Source organism: Accipiter gentilis, chromosome 1 (genome assembly GCF_929443795.1).
Source record: "Accipiter gentilis chromosome 1, bAccGen1.1, whole genome shotgun sequence".
In the NCBI taxonomy this organism is placed as follows: domain Eukaryota; kingdom Metazoa; phylum Chordata; class Aves; order Accipitriformes; family Accipitridae; genus Astur; species Astur gentilis.
Window position 1 is genome coordinate 24,525,479 of NC_064880.1, and position 24,818 is coordinate 24,550,296.

At 42.5% G+C, this 24,818-nt stretch overlaps 2 protein-coding genes across 17 annotated transcripts in view; both read left to right on the forward strand.

Annotated features, from left to right (window-relative positions):
- Window positions 1-2,011, forward strand: part of CASP10 (caspase 10) — a 13,704-nt gene extending 11,693 nt beyond the window's left edge. For 7 of the 8 annotated variants that reach the window (XM_049821168.1, XM_049821078.1, XM_049821344.1 and 4 more), the window contains one exon: window positions 271-2,011. In XM_049821168.1, the coding sequence (XP_049677125.1) occupies window positions 271-433 (163 nt within the window). In that variant the 3' untranslated portion in view covers window positions 434-2,011. The remainder of the gene's footprint in view (window positions 1-270) is intronic. The other variant, XR_007508656.1, reaches the window with a different exon arrangement.
- Window positions 875-24,624, forward strand: CASP8 (caspase 8). 9 transcript variants are annotated; one of them, XM_049823215.1, is made up of 9 exons: window positions 875-902; window positions 1,256-1,316; window positions 7,248-7,577; window positions 7,808-7,913; window positions 8,935-9,073; window positions 10,522-10,610; window positions 11,241-11,352; window positions 12,393-12,882; window positions 13,665-15,168. In XM_049823215.1, exons 3-9 carry the CDS (start codon window positions 7,267-7,269, stop codon window positions 13,798-13,800), a joined length of 1,383 nt encoding a protein of 460 aa, XP_049679172.1. In that variant the 5' UTR covers window positions 875-902; window positions 1,256-1,316; window positions 7,248-7,266; the 3' UTR covers window positions 13,801-15,168. The 9 variants fall into 9 exon arrangements, with proteins under 9 accessions (XP_049679172.1, XP_049679100.1, XP_049679536.1 ...); XM_049823489.1 differs by lacking the exons at window positions 875-902; window positions 1,256-1,316 and adding exons at window positions 4,057-4,479; window positions 6,668-6,699; XM_049823143.1 differs by lacking the exons at window positions 875-902; window positions 1,256-1,316 and adding an exon at window positions 3,352-3,490 and having other exon boundaries at window positions 13,665-15,167.
- Window positions 24,625-24,818: the final 194 nt, after the last annotated feature.

The window sequence follows — 24,818 nt, forward strand, 5'->3', positions numbered from 1 at the left end:
GCCATCTGTTTCTTGATTGGATTTAGATTAAAAATATTTTATTCCATTATTTTTCTTTACTGGTTGAATCAAGTGAGACAGAGTAAGAAAAGGTCTTTTCTTTTAATATGACTCAAATGAGAACAGAAGGGGAGAAAGTTGGAGAAAAGGATGTGGGTTTTGTGTTTTAAATGTTTGTACGGTGTCTTCTAGATGATCTGGGAGGTGTTAAATGGAGTGCTATCTGCTCATTAATAAGTAATTTTTTTATTTTTGCTCTCCTGACTGTAGGGGTGAAGATATTTTGTCAATTCTAACAGAAGTTAATGAAGACGTGGGAAGACGTGTTGACCGCTTGGGGACAAAGAAGCAGATGCCCCAACCAGCATATACATTAAGAAGAAAATTTATATTCCCAATACCTAGAGACCCTCCTCCTTCACAGCAACATTGAGGCTTTTAAAATACATCCTTTTATCAGCACACCTCGTTTAAATGCAATTCACCACACAACCTGTTTTAAAGCAGTTACCCAGAGTCCTGAGGAACTGTTAGCTTCAAGGCAAGGCCTCAAAATTTTTTGCCAAACGAACTGTAAAACTGGAGGAGATGCAATTAAAGCAATCCATTTGCCAGCTATTTACATCATCTATATATTCAGAGTTATCAGGGTTGGGGGAAGCATGCTTCTATCATGTTAAATGTTTTTGTACCTGCACAGACCACAGATATAAAAGTGTTTTTCTGATGATATAAGGATTGCATGTAGCCTTCCATATCTAAACCAGGATTGTTAATGGTCTGGTTTAGGCTCATCATGTTTTATTTTGCAGGCTAACAATTTTAAATCCTGCCTCTAAATCCACTAGCTATGTTCACAGAGAAAGACAAAGGTGGGAATGGAAGAGGAGAAAGCTTAAGTAGTAAGTGGAAAAGGATTTCTTCCAGCTCTAATTTAAATTATGTTTAACGTAATGGAGAACCAGTTAACTGTTGAAATCAGTAATTTGTTCCACAGTGCACACTGATACCGTCTAATGGTTAACATACACCTCCTGTACAATGAGGTCTTTCCAAAACTGAGTAAAGCCAAAATGCTGTGTAGTATTCCCTCTGTGAAACCTTGTGAACTGTCATTTCCCCATCACTTCTGGGAAGAAAGAATAGAAGATCTGCACGCTATGAGATATGCATTCAGCAGTGTATCTGTATAGGTTTATCAGATTGATTAACTTTGTAAGCATTAAATTTTCTGATTATTGTTTCTTGTTTTAAGATCTAAAATGCAGCCACATGAGAAGCCCTGCTCCTTGATTAATCTTCTAACAAAGCATTCTGTGAGTTAATTGAAATAATGTCATGTTGTTTTGCTATGAGCATTTACTACATATGTCTGTGTCCTTCCTGTTTGTTACTGCATTAAATTCATACTTCTTTTTAAGAGCTTGGTGAGATAAAAATTGTGTACTGGGGTAAGGCTTATCCTTGTTTCTGAGTGGCCCCTGCACTTTTTTGGACTGCACGAATCAGTGGGGTTTTATCTGCCTCAGGGTTTAAGCTGAAGTAAAACTTAGTTTATTTCAGCAAAACACTGATTGTTACATATTATTATGAGCCATAAGTTAGGGTGAAGATTTGAAAGAGTACTGTCTAGTGCTGTTGGATGCAATTTTTAGCTTACACTATCCAGGATTTTTAGGAGGGTAGTTTTGCATCATACAGAGCATTGAAATGCAGCCAGTTTGCCAAAACATAATGGTCACTTTTTATCATGATGAACTGATAGTTGTGTGACCCATTGCATTTTGAGTGTTCTGAGTTAGTATGGCTGCCACACTTGAAATCACTTTTGTGCCACAGATAGGAAATGTTTTGTCTGTTAGTAGAATATATAACGTGTTGTAATGGAATCGTGAAGTTTCTGGCTCGCAATTACTGTTCAGACTTGGTGCGCTCTCGTTTTGTATGTTTAGGTAGCAATTGAATTTTTATCAGTACGGAGTAAACACAACAATTTTGACCTTGTTTTGCAGGATCTTGTTTTCATGTTTGAGTTTGGTAGACAGAGAACATAATCATGTTATGTTACGTTCTCTGTAGAGACTTCTGCCTGGGTAATCTCCAGTTAAATCACAGGAGGGTATCACAGTCAGAAGAGTCTAAACTGACTTCTGCCTTGAGTTCCCTGGGGAGAGGGATCCACACTTGTGAAGTATAGAAGACCTGGTAAAGTCTCTCTCACTCATAAGAAGGTTTATTCAAACACAGTTTACACTACCATGATTTATACTATTCAGCGTGAATATTTTGCTTGTGTGTGTGGAGGGTTGTGTTTATATGGCTGCACATTCTAATATTGGGTGCATGCAGTGGTACTCCATCAGCACAAGCCCAAAGGCAGGGTATGCTTAGCACTATAACTGCAGCTGCCATTCAGCAAGGTCATTGGACATTTCCGAGTGATCTCCTGCAGTGTAAGATAGCAGTTTGAAAGTCTTGGGGAAGAGTGGGTGGTTTTTATACAACTTAAATATTCATCGCTCTTTGCTGTCCACACTGTACACCTTCAGTGTAACTCAAGTAGTACAGAGCTGTGCCAGAAAGAAATTGGCCTAAAACAAGAAAACAAAAAAAAATTTGGTTGGTTTCTGTTGAGCCTTACTGATGGCATACAGAAGCATATGCACATGTGCATGCTCTCCACCTACAGAATTAAAGAAGGGTTGTGACTTGTGCAGCCCTTGTTTGGACAGATTTAAGTGGAACTAGTGTAAAAAGAGTCTGTTGGGGAAGTTGGCAGCTTGGGAAGATCATGATCTTAAAGTGGGATTTGTAATATCCACAGGTTTCTGGTATCCCGTACCTCCTGACTGTCAGTTTTTGTGCAGGAGCTGTGTATCCTGCCTTATGCCAGTAGAGGCCACAGTCACTACAGTTTCTGAGTAGTCAGTAGCCTCAGCGTTTTTGCTTCCTCAAGACCAGCCTTTCTGGGAGAGATGAATTTTTGGCAGGCTACTGCACAAGGAATAGGTTGGGTCACCGGGACAGTTCTAGAGGAAGCCAGAGGGACAAAACCGGGGTGCAGGGGAGCTGAGGGAAATGGAGACACTGTAAGATAACAAAAGGACAGGAACATTTTGGGGAAGGGCAAGAGAAGGAGAAATAAGAAGTGAAACAGTAAAGACAAAGAGGAAGAACAGTAGGAGGAGGGCTGGTCCTTGAAACTGCTGCATGATGGGAGAAGCCTCTATCTGGAAAGTGCCAACCTGGGCTTGGTCTTGTCCGCAAATACTTTTCACACAGTGCTGAACACAGCATGCTTCCTCTTTCAAACTGCAACTGAAGTCTCGATTCAGTTCAGATGCAGAGGAACTGATGCAGGGAGAGAGACTCTGAGGCATGGGATGACATGGAGACAGAACCATTTTGGACCTGAAGATCAAATAGTGCTTGTGGTGTGTCTCTGTTCTGCCCCCAGCCTTTGGATAAAAGGACAACTCTTGCCAGTAAAGTAAGTCAGACACGTTTTCTGAACTGTTGCTAGCATGTGCCTTTTGGAAGGAATTTGTATGCCTCATTCTATCAAAGGTTATGTTATAATTTTGAGTTTATAAAGGTAGGTGGGTTAGAATCAATGAATGATTGCTTTCATTGCAAAATATTAACAGATTTCAGCTCTCCTGTCTCTCTTCATAATGCTGACTTAACAAGCTTCAGAGAGTCTGGTAGCTGTACTGCTTGCTGATCGTATGTTTCCTGCTGCAAGGAAGATACTGGTGACCAGCAGATCATACTGGGAACTTTACCATTGAAGGCAGAGTTCCATACTTCAAAGAGGGTGAAAATGCCAAAAGTTAATTATTATTTAAATTGTTTTGTAAATGGGGAAGTATATTACATAAATAATTTCAAATTAATGTTTAGCCTTTCAGTTCCCAGTATTCACTGAGTACTGCTACTGAATTCAGTGCTGATAGTTGACTTTTTTTATAATCTTCCATGAAAGTGCATGTTAAAAATAGGCTAGGGTGAGTTGGAGAGGGACTTCAGAGAAAGGAGGTAAGTCATGGGATCCTGTGACACAGCAGGACAGTGGGACTGAGATATTTTTAAATGGGAAGATATAATTGATTCACCTTTGCCTCACTGTCTTTGTCTGAATGGGAGCAAATGTATTGAGCTGTGCTGTATGCTAGAAAGTCCTGGCTATGCTGCTTAGTGTATCCCCTTAAACCAAATGCAAAAGCTGGTTATTTTTGTGGCTTGTTTTCCAATTTTCTCACAAGCACTGTAGTAATTTCCTGAAACTGGAATGGTGATTGGTGGAGTAGGGAATTGCTGTATTATGACCACAGCTTATTACTTTGTTATACTTTTTGTAAGTCACGTGACAGTATAGACCATAGTACAAAAGGCAGCACTTTTCCTGGAACTTCAGAGACTATGGCTGTCTCACTTTTTTCAGAGTTGTTCCAGCAGTCCTCCAGCTTGTCCTGCCATGTAAGTGATGTAAAGTAGTTGTTGTTGTTATTATTATTAAACAGTTTGCTTTTTCTATCAGTTGTGTCTTTAATTTAGTAAAATGGGAGAAAAAGACAGAAGCAGTTAAGCATTGTTTTAGTGTGCTCCCTGTATTTACAGACAGGCTTAAATATAGTGTGTAGGTGACACATCTGTTCTAATTGCAGTAATTTTGCAGTTTGAAACTTGCAGCCTTTGAGAAATAAAAATGAAAATCCCTTTACCAGAAAGATTTACCTTTATAAGGACATGCCTTGTATCTTAAACAAAAGGCATGATTTATGTGAGAAAGAAGGTAACTCATAACTAGCTAACAAGGAAATGTTCTCCTCTTTCCTGGGTGGATATAAAAATACACAGTCAGATCTGAGATCACTGAATTGTTAAACACATACGATTCATTCAGATACTAGTGGTTTTGTGGTTATATGGGCTGAACGGTGTGGATTCTAGTCTGTTTAAAAGTTCAATTTGAATGGATTTAAATAAAACAGTACTTGGTGGCAGAGCATGAATTGTATATGCTGCATCACAATGGATGTTTTGGTGTTTTATCTGGTTTTTTGATAGACAGAGATTCAGTTGTATGTTCACTCTTGCTAACTAAAGAGTGCTGACCAAGGGCGTGCCACAAAAAGCTGCTTGCTGTAGAGTGGTCCTTGGAGGAGAGGGGAGTACAATTGTCTGCTAATTTTATTTTTTTATATTTACAGTAGTACTGATTCAGTTAGTCAGCTGGGTTACCTTGGAGTTATTAGTCCTGGTGTTGAAACATTTGCAGTAGCAGTAACACTAAAATGGATTGCCTCATATTCCAGTAGTGTAGGAGAAGGAAGTTCTGATTTGCTGTTGTCAACTTTTCTGTCTCCCAGTGAGTTCAATGGGACAAGAGACCTCTGTTGAATGCATTTCTGTAGACCTTCTCTTCAGAGATTCCTAGGTGTCTTTAGATCTAAGGCAGAGAGAATAGAGTGACAAATGGTTCTCTTAACAGAGAGGCAGTGGAGGCAGGTCTTTTAAGTGTCAGGGTGAGATAGTTGGAAGGCTTGCACTTGGTATTTTCTAACTTTATCTTGTGCCAAGTTTAATATTTCTGAAGCTAACGGAGGAAGTGGTGGAGAAGGGAGGTGGTATCTGATGTTCAGTGAAACAGAACTAGTTTGAGAAGAATTCTCCTGGCCTTTTTAAAATGGTTGGCATGATCTGTATTTGATTTGAATGTTACAAATTGATTGAGAACTGGGAACAACTGAATTTTACTTGATGCAGACAATCCAAAACAGGAAGAGGCATTTTGGCTACGCTGACCAGGGTCAGTAGCAATGTATAAAGAAAGAAGCCAGACAGAAGAGTTATACTCTTGTGGATTCTTATCTTTGTTGTGCTGTAAAACCTTTATCTTTGTCACGGTGTAAAACCTGGCAGTCTCATTTACTACTGTTTTGGGTTTGTGTGGTGGGGTTTTGGTAGCAGGGGAGGGGCTGCAGGGGTGGCTCCTGTGAGAAGCTGCTGGAAGCTTCCCTGGACCCACCTCTGGCCAACGCCAAGCCCATCAGCAACAGTGGTAGTGCCTCTGGGATAACAGATTTAAGAAAGGGAACCTGCAGTCAGGGAGGAGATTGGAATGTGAGAAACACCTCCGCAGACACCAAGGTCAGTGAAGAAGGAGGGGGAGGAGGTGTGCCAGAGGAGGGGATGCCCCTGCAGCCCATGGAGGTGAGTGGGGGAGCAGATGCCCACTTGCAGGCTGTGGAGAAGCCCATGCTGGAGCAGGTGGATGCCCCCAGAGATGGCCATGACTCCATGGGAAAGCCCGTGCTGGAGCAGCCTGTCACTGAAGATTGGCCTGCAGAAAGGACCCGTGCCAGGGAAGTTTGCAAAGGACTGCAGCCTGTGGGAGGGACCCCACGCTGGAGGGGAAGAGTGAGGAGTCCTCCTCCTGAGGAGGAAGGAGCAGCAGAGACAATGTGTGGAGAACTGACCACAACCCCCATTCCCCGTCCCCCTGCACCGCTTAGGGGGAGGAGGTAGAGAAATCGGGAGCAGAGTTGAGGCAGGAAGGAGGGAGGGGTGGGGGGAAGGTGTTCTAGGGTTTGGTTTTACTTCTCAGTATCCTTGTTTTGATTTGATTTGTAGCAGATTAAATTGATTTTGTTTCTTCCCCAAGTTGAGCCTGTCCTTTGCCCGTGACCATAAGTGGTGAGTGAAGCCTCCCTGTCCTTGTCTCGGCCCACAAGTTTTTCTTTCTATTTTCTCCTCATCCCACTGGGTCTGGGGAGGGGAGGAGTGAGCAAGCGGCTTTGTGGGGCTTTGTTACTGGCTGGGCTTAAACCACAACAACTACATAGTCTGTATTTCAGACTGGCAAGTGGCTCCTGCTCCCAAATGGGATCCAATCTCAAAAAAAGCAAAACCAAAACAAAATGAAAACAGCAGCAGCCTGCTGGGATTGTACATCCTCTACGTTGATCAGTACTTCCCGCTGTCTAGACACACCATAGGAAGCAAGAACAATTGGTGACTTTCTCTGTCAATTTCACTTAGTACAGAGTTTGTTTATATTCCTTGTTAAGAGAACTGTAAGAGCTAAGCATCAAAGCTGTGATAGCAAGGCAGCCTCTCTCTACTGAAGTACTTTTGATTGCATGTATTTATTTTGGACTATTCTGCATGATGTGATACCTTTTATAATCATGTTGTTGCACTGCTGTTACTGCGAGATGAAATCAACTTCTGTTTGTGTTTAGATCCAAATCCTGATGTGAAATGAGTACAGACTTCCACAAGCTCCTTTTTGACATTTCTGAGGCTTTGGCCACAGATGAACTCGCTGCTCTGAAGTTCCTCAGCCTGGAGCACATCCCCATGAGGAAGCTGGAAGCCATCCAAGAGCCCAAGGCCTTCTTCGAAGTGCTGCAGGAGAAGGACATGATCGAGGTGGGGAGCCTCTCTTTCCTGAAGGAGCTGCTCTACCGGATCAATCGGATGGACCTCCTGGCTACCCAGCTGGGCTGCAGCCGAGAGGAAATGGAGAGAGAGCTTCAGATCCCAGGCAGGGCAAAGGTGTCAGCCTACAGGTAAGCACTGAAGTAGTAAACCTTTGCATGCAAAATGTACAACAGTTCTGTTGTGTACTGTCTTGTTTTCTGTCTGTACTGTTGTCTTACAATTATGCTGGGATGTTTGTATTTATCACAGCATGATTACCTGCCATTGTGAGTTTTACATTTTGCAGTTCAGATGTGTAATTGTGGTGGTTACTTCTCATAACTTTCTTAATCAGTATTTCTTTATTCCTTATTGCCAGGCAACTTCTATATGGAATTGCAGAGGACTTGACTCCAGAAGATGTCAAGAGCATAAAGTTTCTGCTCCAAAAACAAATACCAAAGAACAAACTCCAGGATAATGCTGTATGCAAAGTGATCTTGATAAGTTTCTTGCAAGGCTAGTTCACAGTCTGCTAATTCTTGTAAGAAGGGAGGAAAGAGAAAGCAGTCTGCTCTCACTAAGATTTGTCATTGAAGGATTGTGATGTTAGCTGATAGCTGCTGTGTGAAAGAATGGACCCTTTTTTTTCTCACTGTGTCTTTTCTCTGCTCTTTTTTGCTCTCCTGTACCTATTTTCCCTCCACCACCTGTCTCCATAGTCTTTTCTTTTTGCAAAATCCATCATGCTCTTCTTTTCATCTTTGCTTGGCATTTATAAGGCATTTGTACATAAGCTGTATCTAGGAAGAGTGATGTTTACTGGAGGAAAAACTGTTTTGGAGACAGAAAATCAAGTTCTAATGTGAGTTCAAACACAAATTTTTGTCTGTCATTGGGTACGTTTTCTTCTTTATTGTAATTTGGGGTAACAGCATTTTGTTAACTCCCCCACAAATATTAAGAGGTTTGATGAGCTAGTTTAATACTTGTATTGTAAATAATGAAGTATGTTATAAAAATTCTTGGTGGTATTAAGAAGCTTCCTTAAAAGTCCTATTTGTATTGTGGCACCTATAGGAAATTAGCAGATTTACCTCCAACTTGGTGGACTATTGAGCTTTAAAAAACAAAAGTAGCCCTGAACACCTTTTCTGTAATAGAAAATGTAAAATGGCACAGCTAAATGACTTAACAGCACTTCATCTGTACACAGAGGCACAAGAGGATTCCATGTTGTTATCCACTTCAGTGCTTTGCACTGCTGAAACAAAGCAGGATAACCTAGCCATAGGCAATTTCTAATGATCCTGTCTTAACCTTAGTGGTGTTTCTTCAATTGCATTGCATCCTGACCCTTGTTTTAATGAAGAAAAAGAAACTGGTCTTTAGCTGGTCAGTCTCTGGGAATGAGGATGTTGTCTTTTGCTTTGTCCAGAAGTGTCTGATACTGCAGTTATTGAAGGTCATTGTATGAGTTTGGGTTATGTGTTTTTGTTTTACCAGTCAATGTTGAAGGTCTTAGTGGAAATGGAAAGAAACGGGATAATTAAAGAAGATGACCTCGCAATGCTGAAAGATATATTAAAGGGAGTTAGAGCTGACATAAAGAAAAAAATTGATACCTATGAAGAAAAAAAAAAAGGTAAATTATTTAATCTCCTGTTTGAGAGTAAAGCTGGGGTTTTTGTGATTTTTGTGGCTCCATCCTTGGCAGCTTAGGAGTCCAGAGACAAGAGGGAGACCTTACGGTATCCTAGGATAGGCAGAGCAGCTCTTGGTACATGTGGCTTCTGAAGTTTTCTGCTACTTCATTATCCCATCATACCTTCTTGTACCTCTCCTTGGAATACATTCTGTGCCTTGTAAATGGTCTGCTTCTCCCTCCTCTTTGCCTTAAATGCTATTTTTCTCTTCAGGAAACAGTGCAGTGCTGGTTTTGGACCAGCATAGCTTATCAGTCACTGAAAGAGACTGGAAGTGACAGTTGCCTTGGGGAAACTAGTATTGGGAGATTGTCAGCATTATTTTCTGTTAGCCAGGCTGTTTGCTCTTAATCAAAGGAAAAGTCCCTGGAGACCAGGTACTTGACTAAAGCGTAACCATTAGCTTTCTGTACCAGATCTGGTATTTCAAGGACTTCAGTATATCTGGGCTGTTGCAGCTGAGTGGTGACTTCTGACACAACAGTTGGGCCTTACTGTTTGGGAGATAGTATGTGTCAACCGACAACAACTGAGACCTATTAAATTTTTCCCCAGAACCTCCTTCTGGATGACTCAGGACATGTGCTTCCTTAGATACATCTATATAGCCCATGCAGTTCCTTGCAGAGAAACCGACTAGTTTTCCCAGCATGTCTTTGTGCTGCCGATCTGTCTCTAAAGAAGCAAGCCCTGTATCAGGGGAATGGCTTTTTAGTGGTATTCTTATGATTTGGTCCCCCTTGATAAGTAGAAAAAGAGCATGTCTTACAGATCTTGTTGCCCTGACAATTAAATTCCATTTAAACACATCTGTGTAACTTGTAAAAGGGGTACTGTGATTTATTTCCTTGGGTAGAGTCATGGGTTTGATGATTTCTTCACTTATTTCAGGCAGCTGTATTCAAAGAACCATTTTGTTGCTTTGAGGAGATATTCCATTGTGCTGGTATTCTGCATGCTTGGTGTGTCCACCCAAACAGTAAAGTTCTCTGGAGAAGAGACAGTAGCCTCAGAAGTAAAGGAACTAGCTGTAGTGTACCACTGTACAAAAATGGGTCTCCTCCTTCACTTATGTATCCCATAGTGGAGATGTTAGTGAATGGCTTGCCTGGCACGACTACTGACATTCAGCCTTTTATTATCTGGATCTTGCTACCAATAAAAGAGCAGAGAAGAAGCAGAGCACAGCTCTGCACAGCTTCAATAACCAACAGTTTGTGAAACTGGAACCCTACTTGGCCCAGCTCTACAAAATGATGGTGTCTCAGTGATGTGGAAACCACCCTCCACCTCACTCCTTATACTGTTTTTTTGAGTGTTGAACTATGCACAGTGGAAAATTTATCTTTTTAGTCCTAAAATGTTCTGTTTATCTTCTCCGTCTTAGAAAATTACTCTAAGGAAAAACTCCACTATCCAGTGTCTGCGTCTGTGCATACAGCAGAAAAAGGAGCAGAGGGGGAGACACCACACCTGGTGAGAAATATGTCAAGATTACCTTTAAAGTATTTATCCAGCTCCTGGGAGTGGGGAGCATAAATTCTTAAGACTAAGCAGGTGGAAGAGCTGAAAGGGAGGGTTTTGGCTTTGTATATAGGCCTTGGAACAATTCCTGTTTTCAAAACAACACCAAGCCTTGTTCCTTTGTGAGGACCTGGCTGTCAGTAACCTTTTAGGCAAGAAATGAAGGAGTAGCTGTTGTGTGAAGAAAAACCAATCTTAACGATAATGGAGAGAGATACCCCTGGACAGATGGGAAGGGAAAAACAGAATCTGCTACCTCCCTAGAAACCCACAAGGACTCTCAGAAGGAATGGTAGGGTGCAGGAACTTTTTGTCTGCACATGCACTTTTGTGTTTCTGGATACTCACTTTCTCCCGTGCCAAAATCGTATCCTAACCACAGAGAGAGAGGAGGAGGGATTCAGGGAGACAAAGCAGATTCCTCTCCCCAGTAGCTAGCTTGTATTCTTAGGCTTTTCCTTTCTTGTATCTTGGCCCCCATGATTTTTTTGCACTTGGACATGAAGGACCAACAATCTTGTGTATAGCGTATTTCTCTTTTGGATGCTTGGCACTGCTTTCTTACCTGCTTTGTTTCTACAGCTTGTGGAATCATATAAGATGAAAAATAACCCCCATGGTTACTGTGTGATTCTTAATAACTACATTTTTAAAAATCCATATGAAGCCAGAGAAGGAACAGTGAAAGATGGAGGTAAGTACTTTTTAAATCCCATTACTGTTTTGTTTTCTTCTCTGATAATTCTCTGAAAGAATTATCTAATCTTTCCTGTGAAGAAGAATCATGTCCACCGAGGTCCTTTGCCTCCAGAGTAACTAGAATGACAGTCACTGTAGAAATTGGAAATACACCACTTTGAACAGTTTATTTGATGGCTTAAAGAAGGAAGTGCTTTCTGTTCTAGGTAAAAAGCATCGTCTTAATTGGTCATATGTACCAAATACTGAAGGAGGGATTACTATTCCACCTTTTCACTTTTTGATTGTTTTTAATTCTTGGCTATCATGTAGTAATATTTTAAAGTCCTTAAATTCTCTTTAATGCTCAAATAAATGCTACTACTTTATAATTTTCCTTAAAGCCTGTCTTCCTGTAAGTCACTTCTAAGATAAACAACCGTTTATCTTAAAAAAGTAAAATCTGGTTCATGAAAGCACACATCACTGATATTTTAATTCCATTCAGCCTCTCTACAGGCTGCTTGCTTCCCAGCTACTTTCTCATTGCCCACACAACAATTAAGTCAGCATTTGCTGACAAGTCTGCATAGGATTTGTTAGCGGGTTACCCTTGCCTTCCTTCTTGCTGCGTTGATCATTCTCACAGAATGAGGGGCCTACTTCATTAAGAGTGGCAGAATTTATCATTCTAAAGAGGTACCTCCTCTTTAACTTGCTAAGTGTTGTTCTTAAGCATCTGAGATGTGCACATGCACAGTTAAAGATTGCTTTAACACAGTAAGCTTCACTAATTTATACCAGTTAATCAGATAATCTGAAACCTGTTGGTTTTTTTTTTAGATAGCATCTTGCTTAGCCCAGTTGTGTTTAAAAAAAATAAAATTAGGCATTTGGGTTCTTCTAATTAGATTTGGCAGGCTGAGTCAGGTGAGATTATTGGTGGGATCTGAACCTTTCTGCTAGTATCTGTTCTACCTCACAGACACTGATGTTTCAGCATCTTCCTTGTCACTGTTTATGTTTAACAAGTGCCTTCTGACTTTCTTTTCCCAGAGTCTGTGAAGAGGGTCTTTAAGTGGCTTCAGTTTGAGACAGTTGAGCACATGGATCTAGAAGCAAAGCAAATGTATGCAAAGGTTAAAGAATACAGCAAAAAAGATCATAGTAACATGGACTGTTTTGTTTGCTTCATTTTTTCCCATGGTGAAAAAGACAAAATAAAAGGCGTTGATCATGAGCTTATAAATATTAAAGATTTACTCTCCTGCTTCAGTGGATCTAATTGTCCTTCTCTTGCTGGCAAACCCAAGCTGTTTTTCATCCAGGCTTGCCAAGGCTCTGTAGGTCATCCAGCTGTCACAGTAAAAGAAGACTTTTCCAGCCATCTTGAGACAGATGCTACCCCTCTGAATTCCATTCCTGATCAGGCCGATATTCTGGTTGGCATGGCTACAGTGGAAGACTATGAGTGCTACCGCTGTACAAAGACTGGCAGTGTTTACATTCAATGCCTCTGTGACAAGATGGAGTTGCTTTGCCCACTGTAAGTACTATTTTTAATCCATGTACATTTGGGGTATTGCAGACATACATACTTAAGCATGCTGTGCTGAAACATCGGTGTTTTGCTTTTGTGCTATATAATGCTTTTCATGTGCAGGACAGTGCAGAACAGTAATTATTCTGGGATTGGGCATTGTTATTCTTCTACAGATGAACCAAAGTACAAATGACTTCCCCTAATTTGCCTATGACAGAATCAGGTTTGTAATGCTGGAACATTACATATAAACAAGTCTGTGTATGTGTGTGCAGGTTTTTTAACGTTTTTTGACTGATAAACTATTTTTTCTTCCAGTGACACCTGATGAGAGATGAATTTGTTGAGTGATTACACAGACAAAAAAATCAAGTGTTCTTTAGTCATAATTTGCATTATTGCCTCCCTCCCATCCCCAACATAAACTTGCTTTAGAAAATAGAATTTCTCTTCAGATATCACTTTCTCATGGTGTCCAGAAGAGGGCTTGGAGAATGCATAGGTTTGGTTCTATTTCAACTTAGTGCGCTCTTCTGACTATAAGCAAAGCAGGGGACTGTGTTTGCTGGTAAAGCAATGCTACACAGAGGTTGCTTTTATTCCCCCAAACACACTAAATTCTGTGATTACACAATGGAGTGAGCAATTTCAGTGACAGGCAGGGTGAGGGGAGGATATTAGCCCTCCCTGAGATAAGACTTTGGTGGAGCAAACATAATCAGCTTCTTGGCCTAGCTGCAAGTACCATGTATTTCAATGTAACTTTTCTTCATTTTTGTTCAAAGCCGCAAGGATCTCATAACCATCCTGACAGAAGTGAACAAGGAAGTGGGAAGAAGAGTATTAAATGGATGGAAGCAGATGCCAAAGATAACATCAACCCTACGGAAGCAATTGATCTTCCAAATTCCACAATGTTAGTCAACTGAAAAGTAGAAAAATAGGAATACACTCAGTTGGGAATCACATCTGGAATGGGCTTCCACAGGGAAGAGAATTTGCAAGAGAAATTATCTGGATCTATGTAGTTAGTCCCAGTCCTACCAGGGACCATGGGACCTAAATTTTCCAATCCCGTGGTTAATCAGTCTCCTGACACCGGGATCTGTAGCAGTCTGGTAAGGCCGTGGAGGAGTACAGATCTGGCTTTCTGTCCTGCAGAAGCAGTGGAGTCTGTTCAGTCTGGGTTTCAAGAGAGGAAGCACTTCCAGATAGTGTGATTTTTAAGAGTTATTGGAAATGGCAGTGGAAGTCTTATTTCTGTCCGAGTTGTTGTAAGTCCCTGAAATCTGAAGAAAAGAACAGATGGATTCAGAATGCTAGATCCCTTCCCAGGGAGCATGTGTAAGATTGTTAACTGATTTACCCAGAGGTGAATCACTGGCTGTCTCTGGAAGCTGTATAATTTTTCATGGAAAATCGCATCCCTGTCCAGAAGGACTGAAAAGTGATGATAATACAAGTTTTGTTCTTTTCCTCCAAATATTTAGTTTGCTTTATATTACTAATTTACTTGGCTAAACAGCACTGCTGTTTAGGTTTTTTAATAGTAAGGGTTCTAATTGTGTTTTTTCTCAGAGCTCTTAGGGGACTGTTTTGAATGGCTATCAGACGCTGGAAGGAAGGTGGTGCTCCGTTAGATCCACTGCTCTGAGATGCCTTCTCCTGGCAACTGACTCTAGCTCCTGTGGACTGTTCTTTCTGTTGTAATAAATACTCTTCGTTTTCACATCACCATTGTTTGTGGTGTGTTTCTCTTTTGGATGAGCTGACTGAGGTACAGTCACCATGACAAACACTTTTACTTCAGCAGTAGAAGTTATTTTGCTCTTGTTGAAGTATTGGATGGCAGCCACCCCAGGGGGTAGCATATTGATATCCCTTCATTAGCAGCTGAAGAGATGGTAGGAAAGAATAAGTTTAAGTTCAGGACTTTCATGATAATGGCAGCTGATGCCAGTGAGGCTGTTCTTAATTTGCATCCTCAGAAATGTGTAGGTGGTATGTGGGATTCTATATGGGATTCTAACAACTACATTCCTTTTGAGTTTATAAAAAGATAAAGGATGGATTTGAGACACTTTGTAACTTTTGCTTTTTTTAGTTTGTATTTTTTGGAAAGCCATGTCTAGCCATAAAAGCAGGGGTTCTTTATTTAATCCTGCTTGTGTTCTTGAAGCAAAACTTCTTCATTCTAATTCCACACAATGTGTTGGCAGTTGCATTTTTCTCCCCTTACCCTTGTTGACCTTCCAAGTAAAAGGGAGAATGCCCATTCTTAGAATCACAACTCTGTTCACACAGGTTTCATAAATAATAAATAGACGTTACAAGCACTATGTAAATGAGAGTGCTGTTTGTGGCAAAAGTTACCAGAAGGTTTTGCCAGGTATGATACAGTTTAGTGGCTGACATTTGGTTAACAATTTAGGAAATGTGGCAACAATTTATTTACATTTTTATAATGTTTTCATAAATGAGACCCCAATATGAAGTTAGTAATTAGATTTGTGAATGTTTTTTTATGATAAGGAACTATAGCTTAAATGAAGTAACTGCTTCCTCTGGGAGAAACTTGCTGGAAGGTGGCAGCTGCTCCAGTAGCGAAGTTGTGAGTCCACAGCATTTCTGATTTTTTCATATTTCTGTGTGTTGGAATTCAATACTCTCAGACCAAGTTCTTTCAGATATTCTTTATGAGGAGAAATTGAATATCAAATTTACTTATTTGGTATATTTGGTGCTACATGGGATTTTGATTTAGGAGAGTGATATAGCAACATCACAATACAAGCATAATTTAGCAATTGCAATATACAGTTGAATCACAATACAAATATTACTCATATTACTCATTACTACCTGTCTTATTACCTGTCTCTGCTCATAACATTGGGCATCCCCAGTCACGATGGAACATGTGGGTTGAAGCCAGCTGAAGCCCATTGCTCTTTTCAAAGTTTAAATATTTTATCAGTTATCCAGTTTTTACACTTTTCTGTGGGGCTGAGCCACATATTCACGCACACACCACCCCGCCCCATGCTGGTCTGGGTAGCTCAGGAAGACCTTATTCTTTGTAAATTGTCTTGGGGAACCTGATGATTCACAGGTGCAGCTGTCTTCTCTGAAACTAAGGTTACTCTCCAGTGTCCTGATGAGCTTTCTTTACAATATATTCTTTGAGATCATTGGGGTTTTGCCCTTCTCCTCTGACCTGTCCTCCACTGGAGTGGGTGTGCTGGTCAGTCGCATCTTGTCATTAAATTGGCATGGTATTTTGTTCTATCTCTTAAAATCAGGCCACCTCCATAGCTAACCTTATTGCCTGCTGATGAAGACCTACTAGAAGGGAGAGAAAAGCCCATCAGAATCCTCTAAAGGACTGCAGGAAGTAGCCATACTGTGAATTTATGTGTGGCTCATGCAGTGATCAAGGAAGGAGAAAACGCACTTTGAGTTTTATGGTTCTGAGCAAAGTATGCTCACACACGCCTGTGGCAGGGTGGCTGATAAGCTCTTGCACGTATTTGTAGCCTCCCCCCGCCAAAAAAAACCCCACCACCAAACCTGAGAGGTAAGAAGGATGTCAGATCTGCAATTTTCTGACTGTTTTTCCTCTGTAGCACCACTTGGAGAATGGTGAGGGGCAATCACCTTTCCTCTCTGAAGGCCCTCAGCTATAGTTAATTTGCCTGTCCTCCCTTTTCTTCAACTACTGGCTGGGAGGCTAAATGCTATAGCAAAACAATCCTGGCACTCAATTCTGTGTTTTGTTTTCAGCCAGCAGAAGTGCTACCACCAGAAAGTGGAGTCAGAAGGCTAGCAGGAAAGTGAAGTTGGTGAGTTGAAGTCCCGCAGGCTTAAGCTGAAAGCAGGCAAGATCAGAGTGATGCTGTTTGAAAAAAGACATGCTTAGAAGAGTTAGGGAGAACTGTTAGCTGCAGAGGCAGAAATAATGTTGTTCAGTGGCATGAATCCCTGCCCAGTCATTTGCATCTTGCTACCTATTCGTTCAGTTTAACATCAGTTTCCCAGAGAGCTGTTTATGCCCACCTTCTGTGGGAAGTTTGTAATTCTCTCCACTGTAATGATGTTAAGGTGACTTGTTAATGTGCTGCTCTTGGGATGGGTTGGTGGTACGTATGAGGAGCCGGCCCGTGTTCAGATTGCTACCAGCTTCTCCCATTGGACGGGCTGCTGTAAGTATGTGTTTTCCCTATATAAGGGCTCACTCTTCATTCTCAAAGTGGTGTGAAAAAGTCAGGTACTGTGGAGTTGTGATTAGTTGAACTGTTGACTATGTCTGTGATCTTTAAGATCTCCTGCAGGAAATCTTGAAGCCCAGAGAAGTGGAAACAAAATGCACACCATTTAGGAGGTTAAGCTATGCAGCAGGAAGTCCAGAGCTAGATTTTTCTCAGGAGATGTTGGGTGTTCAGCCCTCACTGCTTACCCTTTGTATTCTGACTCTTAACGTGGGCATGTTCTCTCTGAAATTATTCAGATCTGCCTCTCTTCAGCTCAGGATGTGTCAAATGATGAACAGAGAATGGCATGTTTAATCTGCAATGACTTCTGTGAAACATGCTAAAAAATTCCAAGATACTCATTTCTGTGTGTCCTTTCTGTAATTGTGTCTTTGCTTGTCACTGTATCGGTTCTGTTATTGGCAGCCACAGGAATTCCCCAGGCGCCGAACGTGGCTGGGTCTTGTGGGTGCCAATGCATTTCTAGCTAGGTGGAACGTTATTCTGGGCCTGTCTTCTCAGCTTGGCCTAGGTCTTTTACATTAGTTTTATATTTGTGTAGCCACTTTGTGCTCAGGCCTGATTTGTCCAGGCATAACAGTGCAAAGAGAAGGATCCATACCTCCTTCAGTTTATTTACTAGGAAGAGCATGTTTTAACATGACTTGAGGGCATGTTAGCTCATGGGCTGTTAAAAACTGTCTTGCCATATTCAGATTACTTCCACCTTTGACCCAACTTGCCACATGTGCAGTAATCAAATATTTCGTGTGGGGTTTAGAACATTGATAAGCTGCTTCTATGATAACAATGCGAAGATTTCTGCTTAATATATTGTCGAACTGTTTTTTCCTGTTCTTTGGGGGAAGGGAGTCTGGTTTTAAATTGGTGCTTAATGAGAAGAACACTGTTTCCTTATTTGGAGAGTATGGATGCTCTGAGGATTGCTCTCTTGCTCAAGGTGAGCACTAAGGTGTTAATGTTCATTTTCAGAAGGATGAAATGCTAACTGGTAAAACCGCTTCCCTCCTCCCTCCCGTTGTTGTGGAATACCATCTACCGAGAGTGCTGCACCAGAAGGTGTTATCAGAGGTGGTGCACCATCCCGGGCTCTTACGCCACGGTGCAGTACTCCTGCGAGCCTGCTCCTGGTGCTAGAAGGATCTTCAGCGAATCTGGGAGGGGTGGGAAGCGAGCTGGTTCCGTGGCCAGTGGCTGTTGGGGTACAGGGCCGAACGCCCGCGTTGAGCGTGCTGCGTTGCCTGCCAGCAGCCCCAAAAGGCTGGCGAGGAGGACATCAAGTCAGTGGCGCTATGAGCTTCTTTCTGTTGGTATTAAAATGGCAATGAATTGCGAGTGCCTTTAAACCAGGGAGAGGCGATTGCAGAAAAGCTGCGGGGAAAGGCAGACCTTTAGGCCGGCGCCGCTCGGTTCAGCCTTCTCGGGAACGGACTCAGGAGTAGCCCGTGCTTCATCGCCGTGAAGGGAGGGGGCCTACAGCGCGTCCGAGAGAAGTCCCCTCCGGCAGTTCTTAAGTAGAGTCGTGGGCGTTTTGCCGGTGGGTTCGCTGAAGTCAGAGACCCAGGAGGAACTGCAGCTCCCAGGGGCCCGGGCGCCGCCCTCTGCCCGCCCCAGCCCGGCGGCGGGCGGAAGCGCGGCGGGCGGCGGGAAGCGGCCTCTGCCCCTGCCCGGGCCCGGGCCGGCGCCGGCGCTGCGGGGCGATGGAGTTGCCCAGGCAGCGGCTGCTGGTGGTCAGCGAGGAGCTGGACGAGGCCGAGCTGGCGGCTCTGAAGTTCCTCAGCTTGGAGCACGTCCCCATGAGGAAGCTGGAAGCCATCCGGAAGGCGCAGGACTTCTTCGAAGCGCTGCAGGAGAAAGGCATGATGGAGGCGGGGAACCTCTCCTTCCTGAAGGAGCTGCTCTACCGCATCAGCCGGATGGACCTCCTGGCTGCCCAGCTGGGCTCCAGCCGAGAGGAGATGGAGAGAGAGCTGCGGATCCCGGGCAGGGCACGGGTGTCAGCCTACAGGTGAGTGACCGCCGGCCCGGGCCGGCCCGGGCTGAGCCTCACCCGGGAGGGAGCTCTCTGGGGCCGGCTGCCCCTCGCGTGTGGTCGGTGTGAGCTTTTACCGGCGATTTGAACACCAGGCTCAGGTTTGGGAGCGCACAAGCGTCTTCCAAGAGGAAGCGGGTACGAGCCATACGGAAAGGTGAAATTTCTGCCCAGCAAAAGGGAGAAAGGTGAAGCTGCACCTTTCTGAAGTGTCTAACAGCCCCCAGAAGGGCCTCCCTGCCCGAGTGCTGCGTGGTGCCATAAGCGAGGGGGGCCGAGTCTTTGTTCTCAACTCCAGAAAGTTTCAGCGTGGTTTTGATTTTAGGAGAACTAAGAGCTTTTTAATTGCAGCTGAAAATGGTTTGACTTCAGGCTGTCCCGGGACTGATGTCCCCTCATTTAAAAAGGAAAAAAAGGGCGATACGTGCTTGGGGCAGGGGGGGTGAAGGGAGCAGTTCAGCGGTATAGTGTTCAATTGTGCTAAGGGACATGTTTGGGAACATGTTGAAACAGTGTTCTCCACTTCTTTTTCTAGATACCTGCTCTTTCAGCTGTCAGAAGACATCACCGAAGATGAGCTGAAGTCTTTCAAGTTTCTTTTGGGGAAAGAATTACCAAAATGCAGGCTAAACCCTAAGACTGTAAGAATTTCTTTAACCTTTTTTTTTTTTTTTTTTTTTTGTTAAAATGATTATTATAATCTATAGAGACATTTGGGTTGCTATGAGGGGAATGAGTGTCACTCTTCTTATAGTGTCACTCTTCTTATGGTGAAGACACCAAGAGAAAAAGGGTGCACCTGGAAAGGGATTATAGGCTCTCCGGTGCATATGGGACTTGTCTGTGCTCATGTTATGTGTAGCTTTTCCAGCAGTGTTACAGCCCAGGGAGCATGGGCCAGCCCTGTGCCAGGCACAGAGGCCTTCATGTCTGAGCACCTTATGGTGCTTAGGAGACTCAGTGACTTTGATCAGTGGAAGACTGATGAGCACATTCACTCATCTTGCTCAACCGATTTTCTTTTTGGCTGCTTTCTAAGCCATTACCAAACACAGAAAATCACCCACTGTGGCTATTACTTTATACTTTTGTACTTTTTATTTCCAAATTCAGAAAATAGGGATCTAAGCAGAAGATCCTTGCTAAGGCCCAAGAGCTTAGAGTTTACAAATAGCTTTGTGGGAGATCCAGCTGCTCTCACACTATCTCAGCCTGTAGTTCTGACTGCTGGGTATTTTGTTCTGTCTAATGAAAACTCTTGTAGCATTTTCCGTCTTTTCTTCGAGGAGAAACTGTGACCATCTAGTGATAGCTCTTCTAGCAAATCCTTGGGGTGACCATTGTGCTCTGCCACTCACTGTTTGGCGAGAGCTCCTGTCCCTTGGGGTCCCCTTTTGCTTCAGAGCAATCTCTATACCATACTTGCATGGTTATACCCATTTTAGCCATTGCTCAAGATGGTCGCTAGTGATTCTTGTGTTTCAGTTAAGAGCACAAGATAGCCACTGGAAGTCAAATGAATGAAAGCAGTCATTAAAAATTACATTATATATTCCTGTACAGTCACCATTAGATCTCCTGGATTAGATCTTACTAGGTCTCGGCATCTCTGAGCTGCAGAAGGGAAATGAGTACGTTTTGAGAAGATGTTTGTACTTACAGTACTTGTAGGTTTTGTTGAACTAGGTTGAATTGACTCAGCTGGGGTCTCAACTGAGCTACCAGTCGGCTGGACTGACTCTGTGGGTCGCATGTACTGTCAGTACGTTAAAGCTTAGGTGCACATGCTGCAACTTCCCTCCCAGTGGCAGCATGGATGTGCCCTAAGAGCAAACTACCTTTTTGATTACCCAGACAATGCTCGACATTTTCATTGAGATGGAGAAGAAGGGGATTTTGGGAGAAGACAACCTAAGTATCCTGAAGAGTCTCTGTGCAGAAATTAACATCAGCCTGTTGAAGAGAATTGAAGAGTATGAATTAAACCTATTTGGTAAAACAAAACAAAACAGCCTCTTTCCCGTAGTTATTCTTGAAGTGACACATAGGTATCATACAGGACTAATAATGATTGCTTTTCAGGTGAAGAAGAGATGCTCATCACAGAGGAACAGAGGCGCAGCACAGGAGGCCCTGAAGGTAATTACAACTCTCAAAAAATTAATGTTTATATTTTTTGCTCTTCTTCAGCTTTTGGAGAGTCTGCACCACTTGCATCTCTCTTCTTTACACAGATGCCTCTCTAAAAAGTGATTGAGTATCCAGTTACTTACTCTGATGACAATACATTTTACTCCCTTTTAATTGATTATCTAGTGGTTTATAGCTAACAGGAACAGCTGTTCAACCACAATTCAGTGTTTTCAGAGAACAGTTTTATCCTGGGAGGTACTTGTGGAGATGGAGAATAGGAACAGAGCTTCTTTCCTTTCTCTAGTGCTACATTCTGTACTTAAAACTCTTTTGTCTGTATTCAGCCCACACCAAATGGCTGGCGTCATCTGTGGCACCTGATTCTCCTGGCAGTTGGAATGAATCTTCCCAGGTAAGTCAGTTTGTTTCTTAGAAGCATCATCATTTTGTCTTAGAAGAGATCATCCCTCCATGAGGTGAACAGTTATTATAAGCTCAAGTGTTAAAAGCACTATCTAGAAAAAGAAAAATGCACCACTCTGTAACATCATAGTGAAGCTAAGTCACAGGCAGCAGCTGCTGCAGTGTTAAAACTTCAGGAACATTTGCAAGGGTAGCAAGATAGGCTGAGTTTATTATATCAGGAAATACACAGTTGGCAGATGGCTGGGCGTGGAGAAATGGGTGAACGCAGCACCCCATGTGGGCTGAGCATGATGATGTGGGTCTGGGGGGGTGCTGTCATGCAGTGCACAGGCTCCCAAAGCCAGTGGGGCAGTGCATTGCGAGGTCCTGGGAGCAAAGCTGTATGGGGAGAGCTGCCTAGAGAGAAAGCCAGGTGGCTCTTTACCATTCTGTGCCACTAGCAAAGGCTTAGAAGCACCTAGAGGAGAGTGCAGCAGTTTTAACAATAGTCTTTCTTTTCGACAGCTTGAAGCTTACAAAATGACTAGCCGACCCCGTGGAGTGTGCCTGATCCTGAATAATCACAATTTCTCAAAAGCCAGGGAAGCAGTACCAGAACCCAAAAACATGAAAGATCGGAATGGGACAGACGTGGATGCAGGTACAGTGAATATTGAAGATAAGTTTGTGTATCTTCAAAAATAGAAACCTAATTTCTTTTTCTGTACTAAAGGTCTGAATTTCAATCTACCCTTTCTAGGATACTTTTGTTGTAGTGGCTGAGTTGGCTCTGTTTCCTGTGCTGACAAACCCTAATCAACTCATCAAGCTTTTACTGACTGACTTAGAACAATTCACTACCATTTTGCTGCTTTACTGAGTTTACTGCAACCTTAAGCAGTAACCTCAGCCTAGACTTTACAAGCTAGGCTAGCTTTGTGTCAGCCTTATGCATCCTACTTCTAAAATATGCAAAATCAGAAACAGATTTACTGCTGAACCAGAATTGGGCATTTGCTGTTTAACATCCAACAACAAAAAAAAAAGGGTGGGAGGATGTTGGAATTTAGGGACTCGATTACCTTGCTATTTAGGAGCCCTGATTTTAGCAGGCTGTCCCGCAGCAGCAGCATAGCTCATTCCAGGTCTGAACGTCTGTGAGATGGGTGTATTTGCACTATCTATGTGAAGAGACAAAAATCCATCAATGGGCCTTCCTTAACTGAACTGAACTTCAAAGTTTCTCTTCCTGTGACACAGTTACTACCCAAATGGGTACTGCCCTCTCCTCTCCGGTAAAGCAACTGTAGTGTTCAACACCTTTTGGGAGACGAAGGGACTAGCTGTAAAGTGGGTGGAGGAAAGAGATACAGCTTTCTTAATAGTTCTGAACACTTTCCAGACAGAGGCAATATTAAACAGCAAGATTGCAAGGAAGCCTTTTAATGAGAGTTAAGGGAACTCAGTAGAGATGTGATTAGTGATCAGACTACTAGATTATTTTCAGAGCAGTAGTGTAACTACCTGTTATAGTAGTGTTGCAGGATTTAAAAAAAAATTGTTTATCTCTAGAAATGCAATTTGCAGTTGTAGTCCAACTTTCATATAATGAAACAGCTCCAATTCCCCTTCTGTTTACTTTCCAGCGGCTCTGAGAAGAGTCTTTAGCAAGCTTCATTTTACAATAGCAGAATATAGAGACCTCACCGCAGAGGAAATCCGTGAGACTGTGAACATCTACCGGTGCGAAGACCACAAGGACAAAGACTGTTTTGTTTGCTGTATCCTGTCTCATGGGAAAAAAGGCATTATATATGGTGTTGATGGGCAGGAAATACCTATCCAGGAACTGACCACTTCTTTCACTGGACAGAATTGCCACTCACTTGCTGGAAAACCAAAAGTCTTTTTTGTTCAGGCCTGCCAAGGTGATGCTTGCCAGAAAGGTGTGACCATCGAAACAGATTCTGGAGAGCAAGATTCTTCTGTAGAAACAGATGCAAGATTTCAGCTCGACTGTATCCCCTCAGAGGCAGACTTCCTCCTGGGCATGGCTACCCTGCAGGATTACGTTTCCTACAGAAGCCCAAGGCAGGGGACCTGGTACATACAGGCATTGTGCCAGCACTTGGAGTACAGCTGTCCTCGGTAACTATGTTTCCATAAGTTTCTTTTTGGCAACACCTGTATTTTCCTTCTGAATGACAGAAGTTTGATTTGGGTGCAGAGGTAGATGATACGCAGAGGGAGTGCGCTCTCAGAGTGAAAAAAAGTAATGTAGGACAGAGCAACACTCTGCAGATTGTTTAAAGCAGCTTAGCTAACTGCTTTGTAAGCCTGTTTAAAACAGGAGCCATTAGCACTGGTATAGATCAAGATATATGAAAATGTGGTAATTTTTCTGATGTTAACTGCCTCCCTAATACAAAATATACCTGTGTTTTTGCAGAGGAGAAGATATTCTCACCATTCTGACAGCAGTGAATCAAGAGGTGAGCAGAAAGAGTTGCAAGCCAAATGCAGAGAAGCAGATGCCACAGCCCAGTTTCACATTGAGGAAAAAGCTCATCTTTCCCATCAACTAAATGGGAGGGGACTGTGTGGCTCAGGGAGCAGCAGCAGCTTGGAATGAGCTGGTATCAGCTAGCTAAGAATTTGGTAAAACAACAGACTTTCAGTGTCTGCTCTTACCACAAGAGCAAATGTTATTGAAAATACAGCCAAGGAGCAAAAGCTTTTAAGAAATTTGTGTTAATATGTATGACACTTCATACTTGAGAGCATCTCTGAGCTGGTCTGCAATTTGTGGTTTGCTGGCTAAAATATGCTCAGTGCCCTCTATCAGCTGTACCACATTGCTGTTTCTTCAGTAAGGTATCTTCCCAATGCAAATTTTAAAAGAACTGTTATGAAGCCTTGTGTATTTTATGCGTAACTTCTGCAAAATAAAGCAGGGGGAATTTTCCAGCAAGATTTAATGCATGCCATAACCAAGGTCTTACTAGGAATCTCCTCATAATGAGTTATGAATCTGGTTAGGAATTCTTCATCAGTTAGGAATCAAACTTGTTAATTATCAATCTCCACCATTAGTCTCA